The sequence below is a fragment of the Colletes gigas genome, unplaced genomic scaffold (genome assembly GCF_013123115.1).
Source record: "Colletes gigas isolate AHSC1104 unplaced genomic scaffold, ASM1312311v1 Colletes_gigas_Sc00019, whole genome shotgun sequence".
Lineage (NCBI taxonomy): Eukaryota > Metazoa > Arthropoda > Insecta > Hymenoptera > Colletidae > Colletes > Colletes gigas.
Window position 1 is genome coordinate 5,058,162 of NW_025106648.1, and position 21,021 is coordinate 5,079,182.

General features: G+C 32.7%; 2 protein-coding genes across 2 annotated transcripts; one reads left to right on the top strand and one right to left on the bottom strand.

Annotated features, from left to right (window-relative positions):
- The first annotated feature begins 153 nt into the window (after nt 1-153).
- LOC122400676 lies at nt 154-7,902 on the top strand. Its single transcript, XM_043402257.1, has 4 exons — nt 154-440; nt 516-745; nt 6,986-7,247; nt 7,324-7,902. The coding sequence occupies exons 1-4, from the start codon at nt 338-340 to the stop codon at nt 7,779-7,781; spliced, it is 1,053 nt and encodes a 350-aa protein (XP_043258192.1). The 5' UTR covers nt 154-337; the 3' UTR covers nt 7,782-7,902.
- Nucleotides 7,903-8,627: 725 nt separating this feature from the next.
- LOC122400667 (acylamino-acid-releasing enzyme-like) lies at nt 8,628-19,378 on the bottom strand. The gene is made up of 14 exons (XM_043402240.1): nt 19,101-19,378; nt 18,926-19,001; nt 18,561-18,778; nt 18,317-18,480; nt 17,781-17,923; nt 17,440-17,704; nt 10,899-11,047; nt 10,658-10,826; nt 10,318-10,572; nt 10,097-10,234; nt 9,766-9,986; nt 9,511-9,590; nt 9,034-9,255; nt 8,628-8,848 (listed from the first exon to the last, which is right to left on the bottom strand). The coding sequence occupies exons 2-14, from the start codon at nt 18,938-18,940 to the stop codon at nt 8,689-8,691; spliced, it is 2,199 nt and encodes a 732-aa protein (XP_043258175.1). The 5' UTR covers nt 18,941-19,001; nt 19,101-19,378; the 3' UTR covers nt 8,628-8,688.
- Between the last annotated feature and the right edge of the window lie 1,643 nt (nt 19,379-21,021).

Below are 21,021 nucleotides of genomic sequence, written 5' to 3' on the forward strand. Positions count from 1 at the left end.
TACTTTCGTTCTACCACGGTTATTTTCGTTTTAAGACAAAAACCACTGACATGTCGATCTTGTGTGTACGTATATATTTCTTTCTCTATCCATCTCTCTCGTACGCGATAGCGCATTCATTTTGTTTTGATACGTGGATGACGTATCCTCGAAGACGGTGAATCGAACCTTAATTATTCCATAAAAATATCCCACGTCTTCCATTCTTCTTCCTCTTCTCTCGCTCTTTCTGTGTATCACGGGAAATCTCGACGATATTGATCATAGATTCGATCACTTGTTAATCGACGGTGACGTTAGCCGCGTTCTTTATGGCTTTCTGACAGTTCCTGCAAAAATGGCTCGATGGGATGTCTTGTATCTTCAGTGTTTACTGCTCCTTGCGAATAATTACGTGAAATACAGCACGTGCATAGATTATGGTCGACAATACGATGAATGTAAGTGTTTCACGTGTGATGAAATCGATGGTTTTTGTTTACGAACGATATTAAATTTATAACCTATTCCTTCAGACGGTATGGAGTTGGACAAGATTTGTCACACGCTTGGCAAAAAGTCAACTATCGAGATCACGAATACAGCGGCAATAGTCCGACCTAAGCACATGTTCGATCGATGGACATCAGTTATTAAAAATGTTCATTGTAAATTCGTTTTCAAAGTAAAAAGGGCTGGATTGTTCGGTGTGATACAAAAAATGTCTTTCAGACAAAATTCAACGGATTGTATAGACTACGTACAGGTAATTAAACGTTTCTTATACTGTCCAGTGGTTCTTAGTAAACGTTAATAATTATTATGTGAAAATTTAGCAAATATGACCAGTGTCGAAAAATAATGTGTTTCAGTGTTCTCCTGTATAATTTCCACTAAATTTACTTGCTGAACTGTTTAGTTTGTAGATATGTCATGTCAGATAAGAAATGATAAGTCATTATCGCTACTACAATAACAAAAATAAATTATTCAAATTGTTGTAAATTATGAAACAGCGAACCAAGTAGTTTTACTGTAAAAAAAGTTATACAAACAGTAAATATGAGATAGTTGGCTTACGCATCAAGTTTAATTTTAATTTTATTTATCTTCTTCTTAATATTAAAATGTGTCTGTACAAACCCGTACAAAAATTTTTCTCTTATAGTTTTTATCCAAGGTACCACATTTATATTTTGTTTAATATTTGATTTTTTTTAGTACTTGAAACTGAAGATAAGAGAAAAAACATTTTTACTTAAACGCTTCATACATTTATTACTTTTAATCTTATGTATATTCATTAATAGTTTTACTCTAAAAATTATTATCAGTTTTAGTTTAATACTTGGTTTAATTTAATCATTTTATATATTCTTAATCTTTTATTTACGATATGGGTGTTTGATTTTTGATTCATCATTCAACATTATTCTTTCAATTCATTTACTATTTGTTTAATTTTTTTTAGACTAAATTATTTGATTCACATTTTAAGAATTCAAACAATTTGAATAATTTATCATTCTGTATGTAAAAATTAATTTTTGATTTTACATATACACGTGTAAATAATATACATATACGTGTTTGGATTTGTGTAATTTTTAATACACGTCTTCACACGTATTTCGGTATACGTGTAGCTGTGTGTTTCAGTAAACAATTAAACATCTATACAGAGTGAAGCATGAATTAGTCCCCACAATTTTTCAGCCTTTTCCGATGGTCTGACATTTTTTTTTTTTTTTAATAACTATTGCTCCCCAGTCATTGCTTGCTAGCACCTTGATGACATCCATCTTTTTGGTGCGTATATTTTTCAAGTGTTTCATGTGTGAAACCCAAGTTAGTTTGCAATCAGATGTAAGTCCAAGGAGTTTAATATTGTCTACTTTTTCAACTTCGATGTTTTCGATGTATAGTTTTGACAGGTTTCGGTTTTGCTTATATTGCTTAGAGAATATTATGTACTGGGTTTTTTGGGGGAAGAGTCTAAGCCCTGATTGTTTGGACCATGATTGGAGTTTGTTTATGGTTGTCTGCAGGAGCTTTATTACTGTTGTAATGTTTATTCCGCTGCAAATTAATGTTAGGTCGTGAGCAAACAAGTGTCCTTGGATCAGTGGTGGCACATTTTCTATTATGTCATTGATTCCTAATAAAAATAGTTGGACACTGATTACTGATCCTTGTGGTACTCCATTTTGGATGACTGTTAGGTTGGACAGAGTTCCATTTGCCCTGACTTGGATGGATCTATGGTGGAGGAAGTTTTTGATGAAGGCAATCATGTTGCCATTTATTTTTAATTTGGTGAGGATATCGATGATTCTTCGTCTGTGTTTCGTATCGTACGCTTTTTCAATATCTAGACATACTGTAGCAAGTAGTTCGTTTCTTAGGAACGCTTCTGAGGTACTTGTTTCTATGTTGACGAAGACGTCTGTCGTTGATCGGAACTGTCTGAATCCATGTTGATTGGGTGTTAAGATGTTGTTTGTCTCAAGAAACCACCTAAGTCTTCTATTAATGATTTTTTCTATGAGTTTGTATAGGCAGTTGGTTAGAGCAATCGGTCTGTAACTTTCTAGATTGTGTTTGTTTTTATTTGGTTTAAGTAGGGGTACTATTATGGCTTTCCTCCAGTTTTCAGAGAAAACTTGGTGGATCCATATGCAGTTGAAAATATGTAGTAGGTATTTGATGCCAGTTGGCGGTAGTTCTTTTAACAGTTTGTTTGGTATGTTGTCTGGTCCCAGGGAGGAATTTTTTGTAGTCTAGCGGGTGTTCTTTAGTTCTTCTAGTGTTATATTTATGTTAAGGATAAGGTCTATGCAGATGCCGTCTGTTATGTTGGGGTTATTGTCAGAGGGGGTTACTGGAGGATAGTGGTCATAGTTCAAGTTGTTTGAGTGGTTTTGGAAAGTCATCGCAAGGATGTCGGCTATCTCCTTTGGATTAGTTGTGGTGCTATCGTTATCTAGATTGAGGAATGGTCTTCCATTGATATTTTTGATTTTTTCCATTGTACCCGTTGGGGTTCGATTAGTGATAGTGGATATGTACGTTTGCCAGGAGTGTCTTTTGCTTTCTTTGATTATTTTGCGGAAATTTGCTCGTAGCTTTTCGAAGTTTATAAGGTTTTCAGTTGTAGGGTATTTCTTTGCTCTGTTGAAGGCTATGTGGCTTTTTTTATGGCATATTGACAATTTTCGTTCCACCATGACACATTTCTTCTCCTGTTGGTTCGGGTGTTTATTGGTTCAGAGGATTCCGTTGCTGCTGCTCGAATAATTGTTTCTAATGAATCGATTGTTTGATTTATAGAGTAAGGGTCAATGTCTTGGTTTAGAGATTCCTGGAGGCTATTTGCTATTATTGATTTGTATTTGTGTCAGTCTATTTTTTTTAAGGTTCCATTTCGGTGCAGGTTGGTTTTTTGGTGATTGGGCAAGGTCTTCGTAGGTGGTTATTATTGGGAGGTGGTCACTGTCGTGGAGGTCATCAAGAGTATCCCATTCCATATATTGTGCAAGTCTACTACTACAGATTGCCAAGTCTATTGCGCTAAACTTTCTGGTGCTGATAGTGAAGCGGGTTGGATTTCCTGTATTGAGCAGGATGATCTCTGGATCTTTAAGCAAGTTCTCTATGATTTTTCCATGGCTATCTGTTTTATGCGAGCCCCAAAGATGATGATGGCTATTAAAGTTGTCCATTAATATAAATGGAAGTGGAAGTTGGTTAACTAGGCCCTTTAAGTCTACAAGGTTTAGGGTTTGGCTGTTAGGAATGTATATGCTGCATATACTAATCTTTTTGGGGAGTAAAACAACTACTGCAATCACTTCTAGATTTGTGTTGAGTGGTATTTCAGAACAGTTAAATTTTTCTAATACTGCGATGCATACTCCTCCACTGGAAAAGTCTTCGCGATTTCTATTTTTTGAAAAGGTAGAGAATCCTTTAAGGGTCGGGTGGTGATGCTTTTTGAGGTTGGTTTCTTGTAGGCATAAGATGGTTGAATTGAGTTGGTTTAGTAAAATTTGCAGCTGCTCGTAGTTGGCGTATAGTCCATTGATATTCCATTGTAATATTTGTTTCATTGGAGTTATTATTGGGAGGTATCGTTGTCTAAATCTGATGATCAGTTGTGAGTTGAGTTGTCTATTAGGTTTTGGTTGATTTTGTTGTACAGCCTCCACAGTCTATTTTTGATACTCTGTTCTTGTAATAAGGGACAGGTTTTAATAATCATATCAGTTAAGGCAAATGTGTTGTTAGTGTATTGTTTTGAGATTTCTAGCGGATTAAGTGATCCTATTGCGTTTTCTAGAAAGCTTTTAAACTGGAGGTAGTTTAGTACGTAGTTGTTGCTTGTATCTTCTATGTGGCTTTCATGTTTCATATCGAAGTTAATCAGTATTTAACCAACAAGAAATCGCAGTTGCTTAAATTTAAATAAAAATTGATTTTCGATAAAAAATGAAAGTCATTGTTATATTTTTAAATGGAACTAGATATTTTTAATTTCATAGTATTGTAGGTGACATCGAGACGAATTCAACGACCTGCTACACAATGACTTTCAATTAAAAATTTATGCAAAACCAAACTGAAAACATGTAGGTGCATGTAATTAGTAATTAAATTAAATGTTTAAACTGCATTCTACCATCTGCAACGCAAAGTTCTACTCTTTGTAATAAAGTCTTATATGTGTGTCTTCAACTAGAGAACTTATTTATACATTTCTACACATTTTACATAAATTTTGTATAAATTTTTCTTTTAATTTGTGTGTTAAGTTTTGAAGTTGAATAAATGAGCATTCGTAATGTTTACGTCTAAATGTGAGGTCTTAGTGTTATGTATCGCCAAATAATTTCAAATATTGTGGTAATCGATTCATGACAATTTTTCTTTCAAGGTCATCTGAAGGTCATCTGAAAGTCATAGTATGCAGCTCGTTGAATTAATCTCGATGTCGCGTAAAATGCTATGAAATTAAAAATAACTAATCTCATTTAAAAATATAACAGTGACCATAATTTTTTTATCGAAAATCAATTTGTTTTTAAATTTAAGCATCTGCAATTCCTTGTTGGTTAAATACTGATTAACTTCGATACGAAACATTTGTTTGTCAGATCATCAAAAGAGGCTGAAAAATTATGGGGACTAATTCGTACCGCACTCTGTATACTATTATTATATCCATATGTAATTTTGTGTGATTATTTTATATAGAATAATTTTTCCAAATTTTTAAGTACAGTCGAAATCTGAACATCGATTAGTCAAATCAGTTGAAATACAAGTCTATTTAACTCTTTGCGGCACAGGATTTCAGATAATAAAATAGGCCCATGTTGCATAGAAATTTTATTGCGTTTTAAATTAAACAAAATTGGTATATTTTTATTAATAAAGGTATCACATAATGTAAAAACATAAAAAAATAGTAGTAGTTTAATTAAACTATGAACCTGTATTGGCATGTTGAATGTGGCCAACACAAGAGGATACATTTGTAACATTTGTTGAAGATATTACCAACTGCTTTACGTATCATCCTTCCACGAAGAAGGCACAGCGTGTTTACATCCCCACTCCTGTTGCTGTCCGCTGACTCACAGGTATTGGTCGAAAACGGTGACGAAGATCGGTAACAGCCAATCACCGAACTGCAGCAAGAGTGGGGATATAAACACGCTGTGCCTTCTTCTCGTGGAAGGGCGATAAATAAGACAAAATATAAACGTATGCGCGCGCATGCAGCTATTGCAACATTTCGTGGTGGGACTAAAAATGTCCCACCATGCATTACGGCGCATCAAAAAGGTGGGACGTTTTTAATCCCAGCGTGCCCCAAAGAGTTAAATAAGCGGCTTTTCAGATGAAATAAGACAAGGGAAATACAGTTTGCAAATGCAACATGAATCATGAAATAACTGATAATTGAAAAGCTTTTGAATTTGAATATTTATTACGTACAAAATGTATATTTTATGACAAAAATGCATAAAAAAATTAATTAATCGGTTTTAAATACACTTCCGCAATATATACTTTAATTTTTATAAACGAAATTCAGATAATCGATGTTTTATTATATGTAATTTTCAACTATACAAGTAATCTGAGAAAATATTGTTCCCTGGGTCGCAGGAAACAATAACATACAACAGAGTTTTAATTAACAAAGTTTATTAAAGTAATCGTTTATTTTGATGTAGAAATATAAATGTATTGACATTTTTTGGTACTAGTTTAATCCAAAAGGAAACGACGCCTATTGGAAAATGTCCAACATACTTGTTTATTTAATATCAAAACAAAATAGAGAATTATTTTAATAAACATTGTTAATTGAAACACTGTTGTATGTTATTGTATCAGGCAACCTCGAAAGACAATATAATTTCTCGAAATTATTTACCTACTTAAAAATTATAATTGAAAATTCAAATACTTTATTTTACATAAAATAATTACACAAAATAAAAATTGCTAATAGCACACGGGTATATGTATCTTAAAAATTACACGGATCTAAATACGTGTATATGTATAAAATTCAAAACCATGGCCTCTACTGCAAGTCTAGTTATTTTTGGTTTCGCATTACAATTCCTACAACCCAGGCAGTCTTGTTTTATTATTAACTTGAAATATAAAAAATCAACAAAAATACTTTTTTTATTTGTCTCATTGAAACTTTTGTGAAACTCAATAGATGGGCAAACTTCATTTTCGACACAACATTTCTTTTTAATTTTCAAATTAAATGCGTACAGGTGCATAGGGGGAAAAATTGGAAAAAAATCATTTTCCGATGTTTGCCATATTTGTCAAATTTACATCTTAGCATCTGCTAAGATTTCTAGACTTTTATAATACATTTATTACAAGTGATTTGTTTTAAATATCTGAACATAGAACTGTTAATTTATTGAATATTATTACTATATAACAATCTGTTTGGAAATCAATCTAATAGTTCAAAAGGAAAGACAACCATCGGACGCAGAAATTTTGTGGTACGCTTGATCGTAGTAAAATAAAGTATTACTCAGTTTCTGAGCCTGGAAACATTTTATATGTGCCTGGAACAACACCACAAACAGCATGGAACTTTGCTGAACACGATCCGGGTGAATATAAGTCCGGAGGAGAATTAGAAACTGAAATATTCATTTCAAAAGAGAAATTACGGGACGGGGAATTCCTTGCTCTCAGCATTGTTTATACTCCATATAAAAGTAAGTACGATCAATTTGAACATTTTCTGTGGATATTAAGATAAATTCCAGTTCAGATTGTAACGTAAATGAACAGATTGCAGCAATGTGAACAAAACCGAATATACGTCGGTTGGCTTCAACACCTGTTTGCGGAATGAATTCTTTTGCGATGGAATTTATAATTGTGCCCCATTGATTTGTTCGGATGAAGAGAATTGTCTATACAACAATGAGATCACTAGCACTGGAACTGGTACAAAAGTAACCGTGGGTGCGGTGACTACATTAATTTTGTGTTTCATCATATTTGTTATGTGCCTATGGATATGTAAACGATCGCAAAAGTTATGTTGGTCTCTGGATTGTGCCGATCCAAGCGCGTGTTCTACAAGACCAGGCCCGTTGCCACGTGAACCTGAAGGATCTGCAAATCCACCGGTTCCCACTGCTCCGATGCTGGAAGTTGCTGTTTCCTCGTCCGTTGCCGATAAAGATCTGCCACCTAGTTACGATTCATTATTTCCAGAACAAAGTAATCCCGTTAGATCATAATCGTAAGTTACTAAATGTAATTAATAAGTATTGACAGCGTATTATCTAATGTTTTAATTAGATATTGCTGTATACAGTGCAGTCTTCATATGTATGGTATGAATGAGTGCCTTCCTATACGAAAGAGATATATAGCTACATATATAAATTCTTGAAAAAAAAAAAGGAAACTAATAGATCTTCTAATGTTTTTTAGTATTTTATACAAATAATTTTCTTCGTGTTCTACATGTCTACTTATTGTAATACTGAAAATTTTTATATTTTGTATTACTCATTTTAGAAGACACATACAATTATTTTTATGAAATATATTTCAAAATATTTCGTACACTATTTTCTAACGATCCAATAGGAATACTTTTTTTTGTATGATATACAAATGTAAACAAAATTTATAAGTATACATTGACACTACGATAATGATCTTATTTTTAAAGAAAGATTACTTAATTACTTAACAACGAAAAATTACTTTAAGAACAAAGTTTGTTTATAGTTCATAAGTTTTCTTTTTGAACCTTGCAAAAGTACAGTATTTAATAAATTTAATATTTATATGATATTGTTTTTACTTTTTGTTAAAGTACTTGTAACTTGTTAGTAAAAGTAATTCATTTAAATGATTGTTTTGTATTGGTAATCTGTATTACAATAATCTGTATAATGAAACATGTATTTATTAAAACGTAGGACAACCATTCTACGTATTTTGTAAACTCGAAGTAATATAGTTTAATGTAAGATATTTATAACGAGTCTTTATACACGTATAAAGTATAAAAATTTTATAGTATTATACAAAACTATAAACATGTGTATATTTTGAAAATTTATTTGTTACAAACCTTTATAAACGTATACATGGCGACATTGTGTAAATACTACATTTGTGATAATAAAATTATTAAAACTTATTACATTTATCACATTTCTCTTCCTGCAAACTTACGTCGTCAGTTTTTTCTGTCGGGATATGTTCGAGCAACCATAAACAAGCATTGATAATGTTATCGACGTCAACTGGTCCAGACGCTAAAGGATGATTGTCTTCGTAAAAAAGCATCCTATAACATAGTTGTTTTTAATATTTTAATATTACATGAGCAACTTAATTCAATGGGAAATTAAATCCAAAAAAATGTGTTACTCCAATTAAAATATACAAATAATGGTTGAAATTTAATTATTATTTAAGTTAAAATTAATTTTTACTTACGAAATACTATTAGGATTGCTAACTCAAACTTACTTTGTCTTAACATTATTTGCCTTCAAACGTTGATACCACAATTTTCCTTGAGACGGAGGTACACGTAAATCATTTGAGCCAATGCATAGTAAAGTTGGAGCTTTGACTTTACTAACGTGAATGATCGGAGAACATTTAAACATTTTCACAAGCATTTCGACTTGATCCGATTCTGCCATTGGTGTGCTTTCATCAAATGGATAATTCACTACAGCGGCACACCTGCAATTAAATTCGCAACGAAATTATTATTTTATATGGCAATGATCGACATTAATACAATAAAATATTGTAAGTTTGTAGTTCATGTCTCTGAATTAGTTGTTCTTTGCGTCTTATTATACTTTGTTCTACAATTACGCTTACACATCGTGATGGTACATAATTTTCTCTTCCTTACTGAGAGCATTACGACTGCAATATAATTGAGATAATTGAGAACTATGAAAAATTTGTAAAAATACATTAATTTGTTACCAGTCTGGAATATCTGATATTGTAAACATAGCAGCGATGTCGATTACAGGATTCCTCGCAACAACAACTTTGTACAAGTCCTAGAGGATAAGTTCATTATATTTTAACAGATATTAAAAAGAAATTATTATAAGCTATATATACAGGAATTATTTTTATTTTATAAATCCATTGAAAAGATAAAATTTTACGACTACGAGTTCTTATTTAATATAAATAATTAGTAGTAAAAATATCAAATGCTTTCGGACTTACTGGATATTGAGCACTTAGATGAGTTACTAAAAATCCACCATGTGAACCTCCAACTAGCCCCACTTTTTCTGGATTTAGCCATGGATATTTCCGTAAAGCTTCTTTCGTAGCAATTACACAATCTTTTACGTCAACGTCTCCAACTTTTCCTTGAAGATATTCAACATTTTTAGAACCCATACCCGTTGAACCACGATAGTTAACTTGTACCACAGCTAAACCTTAAACGAAAGATTGTTATAAATTTAATTAATCAAATTATTAAAATAAATTATCGAACGAAGATCGGTAAATTTATATGAATGAATGTATATTAAAGTTGAAAATTTACCTGACAGTACAAATAGAAAATAATTCAGTATAAATAGATTTTCATAATTAACATGGGGTCCACCATGTGGTACAATTACAAAAGGTACAGATTTGTTGTTTCCAACTTTTGGTCCAAAATAAATGAAATTGAAGTGTTCTAAAATTAGTTAATAGTTAAGCATATTTAATTGAAAACGTCTATTCAGTACTTCGTAATTATTGTAATCCTAAATGACTTACTAATTTCATCATCGTTATCGTAATCATATTCGGAGAACTCGTACATTAAATTTTCAGATTCAGGAATAGTCGCCGAAGTTGAAATTTTACTTCTTGCGATATTACCATTATTAACTACTTCTAAATTAAATCTTCCTATTGTAAGAACAGAAGGCTCCATAATAGATGACTCCAAAAATGCAATAACGTCATTTTTCACGTCCAAAACAACGAGGCTACTTTTATCATTCTGAATCTCAGTTATGGTTTTTGTTTCTGTAAACAACATATTTATTATTCATAATTATAACGAATAACAAAATTTTGTTAAGAGTACGTGTGTACTTTGTCAAATATTTACTTATATCGACGATGTAAGAACGTGTATTATTCTGCTGTGGTGAACTTAAAAATATGTACTGTGAATCGCTGCTCCAACATCGACGAGGTAAACGGCCATAAAAACCGTAAAATTGTTCAGAATTTTTAATAGATATACATGTATGCACTATATCTACAAGTACGTCAGCCTGAGTGGAAATAAATTATATAAGTTTAAATAGACAAATATTGTACATATTGATACATCGATATAAGGCTACCTCCGGCTTTTCAGAATTGAAATCAAGATGCATCAATCTGTGAGCATTGTGATGTGCTCCACCGGCTGCTCTTTCCAACCAGATTAAGTGTTTTCCATCAGGGCTGAATCTAGGACAACGAACAGCGCACCCATCACTGGAGAGTTTTTCTAAAAAATACACATATCGTCACATCTTTATGTATGTGACTTTTGTTTCGCTTCATATATTTCAAGAGTGGTTTATCAGAAAATTATGAAATTTGACATAGCATCTCGAATTACTATTGTAATATAGGTAACTATTGGATCTCGGAACGATAGCAACAGTCTGCCTTTGACACCTGCTCTTAGTGTCGTCGTATAATAAACGGAACACCTCTACAACATTTTCAACAGTAAAACAAAATCTGTTAGTTGAACCATATTGATTTGAGATTTTTAAAGAGTAGTGCAATTTGTGATTTTTGTGACAGCTTCCAAATATGCAGAGGAGCATACCCCCTTAGATGAGAGCATTGATTCATTTTGTTTCCAGTCGGCATGTGTTCCATCGCCATCTCATTCTTCCCTTCTTCTCATGAAAGGACAATGTTAAGTCATAGAGGGGTTTACTGACCCAAGAGCGTACAGCATATGCTATACACCGTTGGAAAGGTCTCGCCAAGGCGAATCGACTGATACCATTTTTAACTTCGATATCAGATGGGATAATGTCGAAAAATGGCCTCAAAGTTCGAGATTTTGCGGTTTTGAACAAAAGAAACCGGTAGTAAAAGCCCATCCGACCCGAGGGACCTCGGGTAGGCACCTGAGGAAAAACCGAGGGGTGTAAGCGATACTCTAGCAGATTGGGACGGCAAATGTGCCCCACCACATTCATTTCAATGCCGTGTTGGGCCTGCGTTTGCCGCATGGGCCCCGTTCCAAATGCCCAGGGCGAAATCGCCAATGGATCAGTTGTTTTTCATGAACATAATATATTCATGGTAGACAATTCGCAGGTATAAGTTGGGAATGTGCAGGTTAGTATTCAGACTAATGCGTCACTTACAATAGTGAATGGAGTGACATTTTATTGATTGAACGAAACATAATGATGTGAATACTGAATACTAACCTGCACATTCCCAACTCATACCTGCGAATCGTCTATCATGAATATATTATGTTCATGAAAAACAACTGATCCATTGGCGATTTCGCCCTGGGCATTTGGAACGGGGCGTATGCGACAAACGCAGGCCCAACACGGCACTGAAATGAATGTGGTGGGGCACATTTGCCGTCCCAATCTGCTAGAGTATCGCTTACACCCCTCGGTTTTTCCTCAGGTGCCTACCCGAGGTCCCTCGGGTCGGATGGGCTTTTACTACCGGTTTCTTTTGTTCAAAACCGCAAAATCTCGAACTTTGAGGCCATTTTTCGACATTATCCCATCTGATATCGAAGTTAAAAATGGTATCAGTCGATTCGCCTTGGCGAGACCTTTCCAACGGTGTATAGCATATGCTGTACGCTCTTGGGTCAGTAAACCCCTCTATGACTTAACATTGTCCTTTGATATAGTGACTTCTACATACTAAGTATTGCTATTGTAACTCCCACTGCTCAACATGTGCATGATTATACAGTAAGGAGCAAAACTGAACACATATACGACATTTTAACAAAAATAATTCTTTGTTCAATATTTGCATATTAAAATATGTTGAACTTTGGCGCTAATCCATGGGTTATTGCGCAGGTGCGTTTCCCACAGACACCGCCTCGAAACGAGTGGCTTTTATCCGGTTTATTCGCGGCTGTGGCGTGGCTTTTGAGGAACCCCCTTTCTTGTCGTAGCGTCCGACGGAGGAACACGCGCTGTTTCGGAAAGAACCACGATTTGTACCGCGCGCGTAGTGAAACGCGTTTTGTACGCGTAGTTTGTATTATCACATTGTTCCACAATAAACACATTAAAATCTAACAGAATACAAAAAAGACAAAATACTTAGTATTATCTACAATCTTCTGGTTATTCAAAACAAATTTAACATTTGTGATATCATTATTATTTCGTTTCGTACAATTTTTGTTCGTGTAGTCAGTTTTGTACCGCAACTAATTTTGAGTAAACATTTCGGATTTTGGTACACTTAATATTTCGTTCATAAACCTTTTTTAACCTTGACAATTGCTTCAACACGGTTAGACATACTTAATACTACATTTTCGTGATACTCTGGTGTAATAGAATACCATTGTTCTTGCTCTCTATGCCACAAACCAGTTATCGTTGTTGAGGGAGCACCATATTTATTTTCCAACTTCCGTTGAAAATAATTATTGTTTTCCATTGCTCCATCCAATTTAGATGGTTTTTTTAAAAAATTCAGTCAGGCCTTGACATTCTTTTTTGATAGGGCAGGCATTTTTTCTTCTCAATTGCTGTAAAATTGACTTCTTTTAATACTCTTCGAGCTGCCCACTTACTAGTTTCCTTTGCAATATCGCTTTCTAATAGCTTTGCAGACATTGATGCTATTGTTGCAATTTTTGAAGTAACGTATCTTGTCAATCTTCTCTTGTTTTGACAAGATAATAATTTTGGATGGCCTCCAAAAGATGCAGGGACTTCATTACATTTTCTCTGTATTTTATGGTCAACTTCCCGACTAACAGCAAATTTTCTAATAATTACTTGCGTTGGCAAACTCAATTTTGATTGGAAAATGATATTATTCTTCGTATATTTAAATAATGGTTTCATGATGTTATATTAATGCGATTCCATTGCACCAGAGTATTGCAAAAATGTAGTATTAAGTATGTTTAAACGTATTGAAGCAATTATCAAGGTCAAAGGTTTATGGACGAAATATTAAATGTACCAAAATCTGAAATGTTTACTAAAAATTGATCATGGTGCAAAATAATGATATCACAAATATTACATTTTTTTTTAAAAGCCAAAAGATTGTAAATAATATTAAGTATTTTGTTTCTTTTATATTCTACATGCAAATATTGAATGAAAATTTATTTTTGTTAAAATGTTGTATATGACTCGTGCTGTGTTCTGTCCTTTGCTATGCCCACTTCAGTACATTTCATATTATATGCACATGTACCCATGTATCATTTCACGTATGTACATATATTTAATTACACATGCTTTAATGATTTCTTATTTTATTTTGTGTATTTTTTAAAACGTTGATATTATATTACAGATTGTGACTATGATTTCACAAGTTTCAAGGTTCGCAGTGCAAAACTGAATAAAAATATTACTTTTGTTAAAATTTATTCAATAATTTCTCTGTTCTGATTAAAAAAAACATAAGTATTTAAATTTTTTGGTCACGATCAACTTGTTTAAAGGATTACTAGATTCTCAGCGGTTGTATAACATCTTTCAAAAGCAATTGATGTTGGATTTTCATTTTTTTTAAATCTAGAACCTTGAAATGTATAAAACCATGACCTCGATCTAAAAATTAATATCAATGTTCTAATATTTGATTAACAATTTTGAAATAATAATAATCGAATTAAAATAGTTCAAATTACACTTACATTTAAATATATGCAAAACACATATGGTACACGTATATTTAAATATCAGTGAAATAAGAATCTTTACTAGAAAACAAGAAAATTTAATACATTCTAATTTGATACAGAAAAAGTTCTGCAATAACGTTGTCAGCTTCTTAAATAAATAATTAGAATTGCAATTGCTACGAACTGCGAGGAAGTAAGAACAGAAAATTGAAAAATAAGTACAGTAGTATCTTGGATATTGACTAACATTCGGGACCGAAACTGTCAAAGGAGTTTGCTTCAAAACAGCGGACAGTGCGGACGTGTTTATGTTTACATGAGCACGCGAGTGTCCTTCTATTGCGCGTAATAAGTTTCCTGTGTTCAAGTTAAACATATAGTGACTCGTTAGCGGTGTGCTTCTGATATAAAACCGTCATTTTAGTGCTCGTAGAAGCACTTAAATAGTTTGATAGCTTCTGACTATGGCAGTCGTCAAAATACTCAAGACTCAACGACTGTTTCAACAATGAATCGCCCAAACCAACAAGCATTTACCTATGCGTCTGCTGTTCAAGCTACTACCTTTTCAACCAAAGATCAAGCAATTGTTATTGATGCTATGGAAAGTATCACTATAAAAGAATTCGTTACAGCAATAGGATCACTGATTAACCCATCGAATATCAGATTTGTTTCCAGAATTTCTAAAAATAGAGTTTGTATGTATTTGGCAAGTCAAGAAATAGCAAATAAGTTCACAGAGAATAATGAAATAATCCAAATTGGTAACACGCTCCTAAAAATGCGACCATTCCACATCACATTTTGGAGCAACAACTAACAAACCTCAATATTAGACTAGGATCATCTATCACCTTCTTGCGAGCAGGACTATCTGATGTGGGTTTCGCTCATGTTATAAGTTTCCGCAGTCAAGTATACGTACATCCCGACGATGCAAATAAACTTCCTGAGTCCATGTAAATAGTATATGAGGACACTACCTTCTGGATTTACGTATTTACCGATGTTGTAACCTGCTTCAACTGCAAGCAATCTGGACATCTTGCTGAGGACTGTACAGAGAGTAATACAGTTATAAATAACAACTTAAACTCTATTGAACTAAGTCAGAATAATGTTCAAACCCAATCCTTGGTACCTCTATCACAGCCACCAGGCAATATTAATAATGACTTTAAATTCCCTGACAAAGCTCCTCGAAATTATAAAAGACCATTATCAACGTCGAGTTCCAGTGTAAATATAACTTCACAAATATCAAATAATAAAACAGATTGTAACCTTACCTCGGATGATTCCTCCAATGAGAAAAACGACAAAGAAGCTAAAATGAAACCTTTCAAGAAGAAGAAATCTAGAATAGATAATCCTGGAAATGCTGACAACCTTGTACATGACTCTATTGATAAACTCCTATCTCCACTAAAGGAACACCTTACCAAAAATAAGAATCTGCATCAATTAAGTTACTTACAACTAAAACGCTTTATAGAAAAGACTAAAGGATGCAGTGGTATTAAAGAAATATGTCATGAATTCTCTGATAATACTGATACAATCATCTTTACTCTTCGTAACACCTACCCTCTCCTTACGGATAGAAGCATCAAGAATAAATATACCAGACTCATTAAAAAACTGACACTACTATCAAAGGATATAGAAGACCCCTCCGATGGCAGTATTGATGAATATACTTAGAAGATAGAAGCAAAGAACAATCAGCATAACTCATTAGAGGTTCAACTCCATCATGTCCACCTATCATCACAAGGATTTGAAGATACTATTTTCGAAGGAGAAGGACTTCCCAACATCCTCATGAATCTAGACATCCTGGTATGCGTAGAATCTTGGCTCTCGAAAGAAACACAAATGAATAAGGAATTTCACTTCGCTGGCTTCAGGACCTTCAGGAAAGATCGTCTGTACTCCAGAGGGGGTGGTATTCTTATTCTAATTTGCAACAACTTAGCCTACATGGAACTTCAAAATCTAAAGTGTTCTGATCAATCTGTAGAACTAGCTGGCATAAAAATTACTAACGTAAACCCCCCAACCGATATATTTGTATGTTATAGAGCTTTCCATTTAACACTCTCACAATCTCAGTGGGACGAAATCTTCAGCCAGGTCGATAAAAGCCAATATGCAATACTGATGGACGACTTTAACGCCCATCATACAAGTTGGAATTGCAATACCAATGATACTAACGGCGAAAGACTTCTCAATAGTTATATCAAATCAGACTTATTTCTTCATAATTCAAAATCTACTACCTATATTTAATATTATAATGATATTAGGTCCAATTTAGATCTTATATTCTCATCAGAAAATATAGCTTACAAGATCAATGTACAAGCAAACGATGAAACTTGGGACTCCGATCATTACCCCATATTTATAACAATATCCACAAAAAAAAGTATATATCACAAGAAATCCATTAGATTAAAATCATTAAGAACCAAGAAGAAAATTACGATTAATTTTTGGCAATAGACTATGACCTTCTAACCGCCAGTGATAAGTATTCCATTTTTACTAACATATTAACAAATGCTGTAATAGCTAACACACCAAAAAAAGAAATCGTTAATGACAGAATTCATCGAAATCCGGTACCATGGTGGGATCCGGAGTGCGATAAAGTCAAAAGGCTTAGAAAAGCAGCTTTTAAAAAATGGCAATTTACTAAAGACTGTAATGACTACATAGAGTATAAGAAATTTTCGGCTCTGGCTAGAAAAACTTAGAAAAAAAAAAAAAAACTACCAAAGTTCAAGGGAGATGAATCTTCCAAGGAATCTAATAGGTCCCTTTTTTTAGAAAGTGAGTGAAATAAGGATGCATAAGAAGGCACATCGATATCTTACAGATTTAAAAACATAAACATACTTGGTTGCAGAGACAAGCGGGAAGATAGTTCCAAGAACTGGTGAGAATAGCAGTTAACCAATTTTCAAGGCATTACTACATACATATAACATGTTTCTTACTGTATTCTGCATCTTTCAATAAGAATATCCAGGAAAGCCTATTCGTGCAGGCAACAAGACCTAAATGTCTTGGTTCGTGTTTCCATGCTACACCCACTATATCTTGATTGTTTTTTGCCCATAATACTTGAGCAGATGAAAGTTCATCCGGTATGCCTGAGAGAATTGAAATTGTGTCTGTTGTCGTATCGAGAATTGCGACAACTGGACGATGTTTACCTACCAACTGTTCTCCCCAATGTGGTTTGTAAACATACTCGTTACCCTGTTTCAATTATTTCATTGAGTAAAGTTTAAAATATTTCCACTACATTCATATTATAGGAAACAACATATCTCACCACAGATACTTCATCTTCGTCTTTTGATTCTTTTTTATTAAGAGGCTTTTGCTTGTAAAATGGTGCTGACTTTGGCAGTTTTTTTTCTGCTATGTATAAAACCTTTGTCTTATCTGGAGACCATTCGAAAGAAGCAAATTCAGCTGTTAATAAAAAATAGAACATGTAAGTATTTGAGCAATAGTAACCGATTGTTGGATAATTATTATATCTGTAAAAATTTGAGCCAATTTGAGCCAAGAAATACAAATTTATTAATCTATGATGAAAGTCTGCTTTAGAATTACTATTCTAAAATATTATAGATGAGAAAACTTTGTCCAATTGATTATTCTCTTGTCGAATTTCTAATAAATTGTTCTGAAGAAGATTTTCATCATAGATTGAAACGTCAATCAATAAATCTTTGTTCCTGCATTGTTCTTGCAACTATAACGAGTTATTAGTTTCTTTAACAAATTGGTTTAAATTTTATATTATCGAGCAAAGTAATTACTATATATTAACTGTACAAACTTGAAATTATAAATAATTACAATCTGTATATACATCTCCATGTACATCGAAAGCAGTTAAATCATAATTTTTCAGTAGTCTCTGCTTATCCCAGATTTCAATAAATTGTTTTGATGTGTTCTCAATAGTCGCTTGCCTTAGTACAGCTCTACGTTGTTCGTCTTCGGTAGACACAGACAGAAGTCTTTGAGAGAAAAGTTATTTATAAAACATATGTTTTATACATATAATAAATTCTACTTTTAAGGTAGATATGCAACGTACTCTGTTGTAACATCAATAGGAAAATTTTCAGATAAAAGTAACAATTCAGAATCTAAAATATGATTCTGACAAAACTTTTGATTTGTTTTCCTCTCCAAATTTTTCTGAGACCACACGCTTGAAATTAATATTCCATTGCTGGTTGCTCGAAGAATCTTTGCACCGCTCAATGATGGATTTTGTGCTAATGTTTTATACAATTTGACAATTTTTTCAATCTACAAACATTAATATTCGTATTTTATTTAAATTACTATTAAAATATTAAATATTACAGAATATTAAAAACGTTTATATCATCAAACTATTTATGAAATAAAAATAATATATTAAATTTTTAAATAGTATATCAAAGTTTTCTGTACCTGACTTGATGCCATTTTATATACAACTGTTTAGTTCACACTTCTCAGGTTTGGTTATCAAAAAGCAATGAATATGCTATAAAAAAAATTAAAAGCTTGATAAGAAACAAACATTGATAAGATGTGCAAATCATAAAGTATGCCCTAAATTCATGAGAATAATTCAACACGTTACCTTAACAGTACATAATATTGCTTTAAAGTCGAATTGAGGTTACTTTTTAGAATTATCGTTAGATATTCTTATTTTCATAGTATATTTGTTATATTTATTTACTTTGGCGAAGATATTAATTATTCACACAGTAAAAACATAAAATTGAACAAATTATATCTGTTATTATTATTTTATTTTTAAGTGTCGATGAGATTGTATCGACACGATATTTCGTTGGACGGTAACTTGTTTATTTGTGTATTCAAATTTTTACACATTTTTATGTATTAATTTATATAATTTTATTTAGAAGCATTATACGTTGAAGAATTGTTGGAAATTAGTAGTACATACTACTTTTTTTGTTTTGAATTTCAAATTGCTAAGTTGGTAACAACGATTGAAAAAAAGAATAGCCCTCGGCGCCTTCTTTCGAAAGGTTTTGTTAAATGTTCAATAATTTATTTAATAAAAATCACTATTCAGTTCATAATTTAAAATTTTATAACATTCAGTTTAAAAATTTTAAAGTACATAACCATGATATCAATTTTTTTAAAGCAGTTCTTTATTTTACAGTAATTTCCAGTACTTATAACAATATCAATACAATAACTGTGACTTTTCCTTATCGGTTAAGCAAAGTCTGCAAAAACATTATGGGAACAAGAAGGAAAGGTTTATTTACAATCTATAATTTTACAGGCGTATCTAAGATACATCTATGACTCTTCATATTACGTATGTACAGTTTGCAACAATGACACAAGGCCTTAATAACTTTAGCGTAAAGCACATCTATAAAAATCCTTATAAAAATAATTTTAAATCGCGTTATACTTAAATGGAAAACTTGTTTATGTAGTTCGAATGAATACAAAATGAAATATTATCGACATATAAATATACTTCTTTTTTTCGACTTTTCTTCGATGTTGTATTACAATAACAATAAACGTTTGAAAAGATACATGACTCTTACGAAGTAGTTTAGAATATTAATCACATAAATGTTTTTAAACTAATAATCGTTTCCTAAAATACTACTGTACGTTATAAAGTCTTCAAACTGAATTTTCGACGGATCACTAGATTTTAAGTTTGCAAATAATATACTTATCAAAACTTTTCGACCAAAAGTATGTTGCGAGATGCTTCCTTTTAAGAAAATGCGCTAATCTTTACAATCTAAGTTGAAATTACCGTATAAATTAATATACATACATATACAAATTATGTTTAATTGTACTTATTCGAATATCAGTCGTGTGTTTGTTAAAACTCATCTATCGCTCGTTATAAGTTTCCGAAATCTAGTATTAAACGCCTACGAAACTAAAAAACCGATTCCAAAAAGTACCTATCTTCATCGTCAGTTATTCCCCTAACAATTAAAAATATTAGACGCATGCTATGTAAAAATACAATTGTTTCAACGATTAAAAAAATTGAAGCTTGCCTTTTATGCGTTCATTAACGTCGCCATTTTTAGTATAAAATAGACTTCGTCTGTGGAAATACATGTCCGTAAATAATTCTCAATTAGGCTTCGAGAAACGCAATTAAAAATAATATATCAAAACCTTTTAATAGTAAAACACGCACAAATAACGTTACCATCGATCGTGTATTTAATGTGCTTATTAATTGCATTTCGTACGAATAGAAACCAATGTAACATTCGTTTAACCCCTTGCGCTAGAGTGACATGTTACGTACGTCAATGATCGTTTGTTTCAAAAGTGAGAATAAAGTGCATGGCGAGTCAACTTTATTGAAAACTTTATTTGAACACAGTGTCGTCCTTCCACGAGAATAAGGCACAGCGTGTTACATCCCCACTCCTGCTGCAGTCCGCTGACTCACAGATATTGGTCGAAAACGGTGACGAAGATCGGTGACAGCCAATCAGCGGACTGCAGCAAGAGTGGGGATGTAA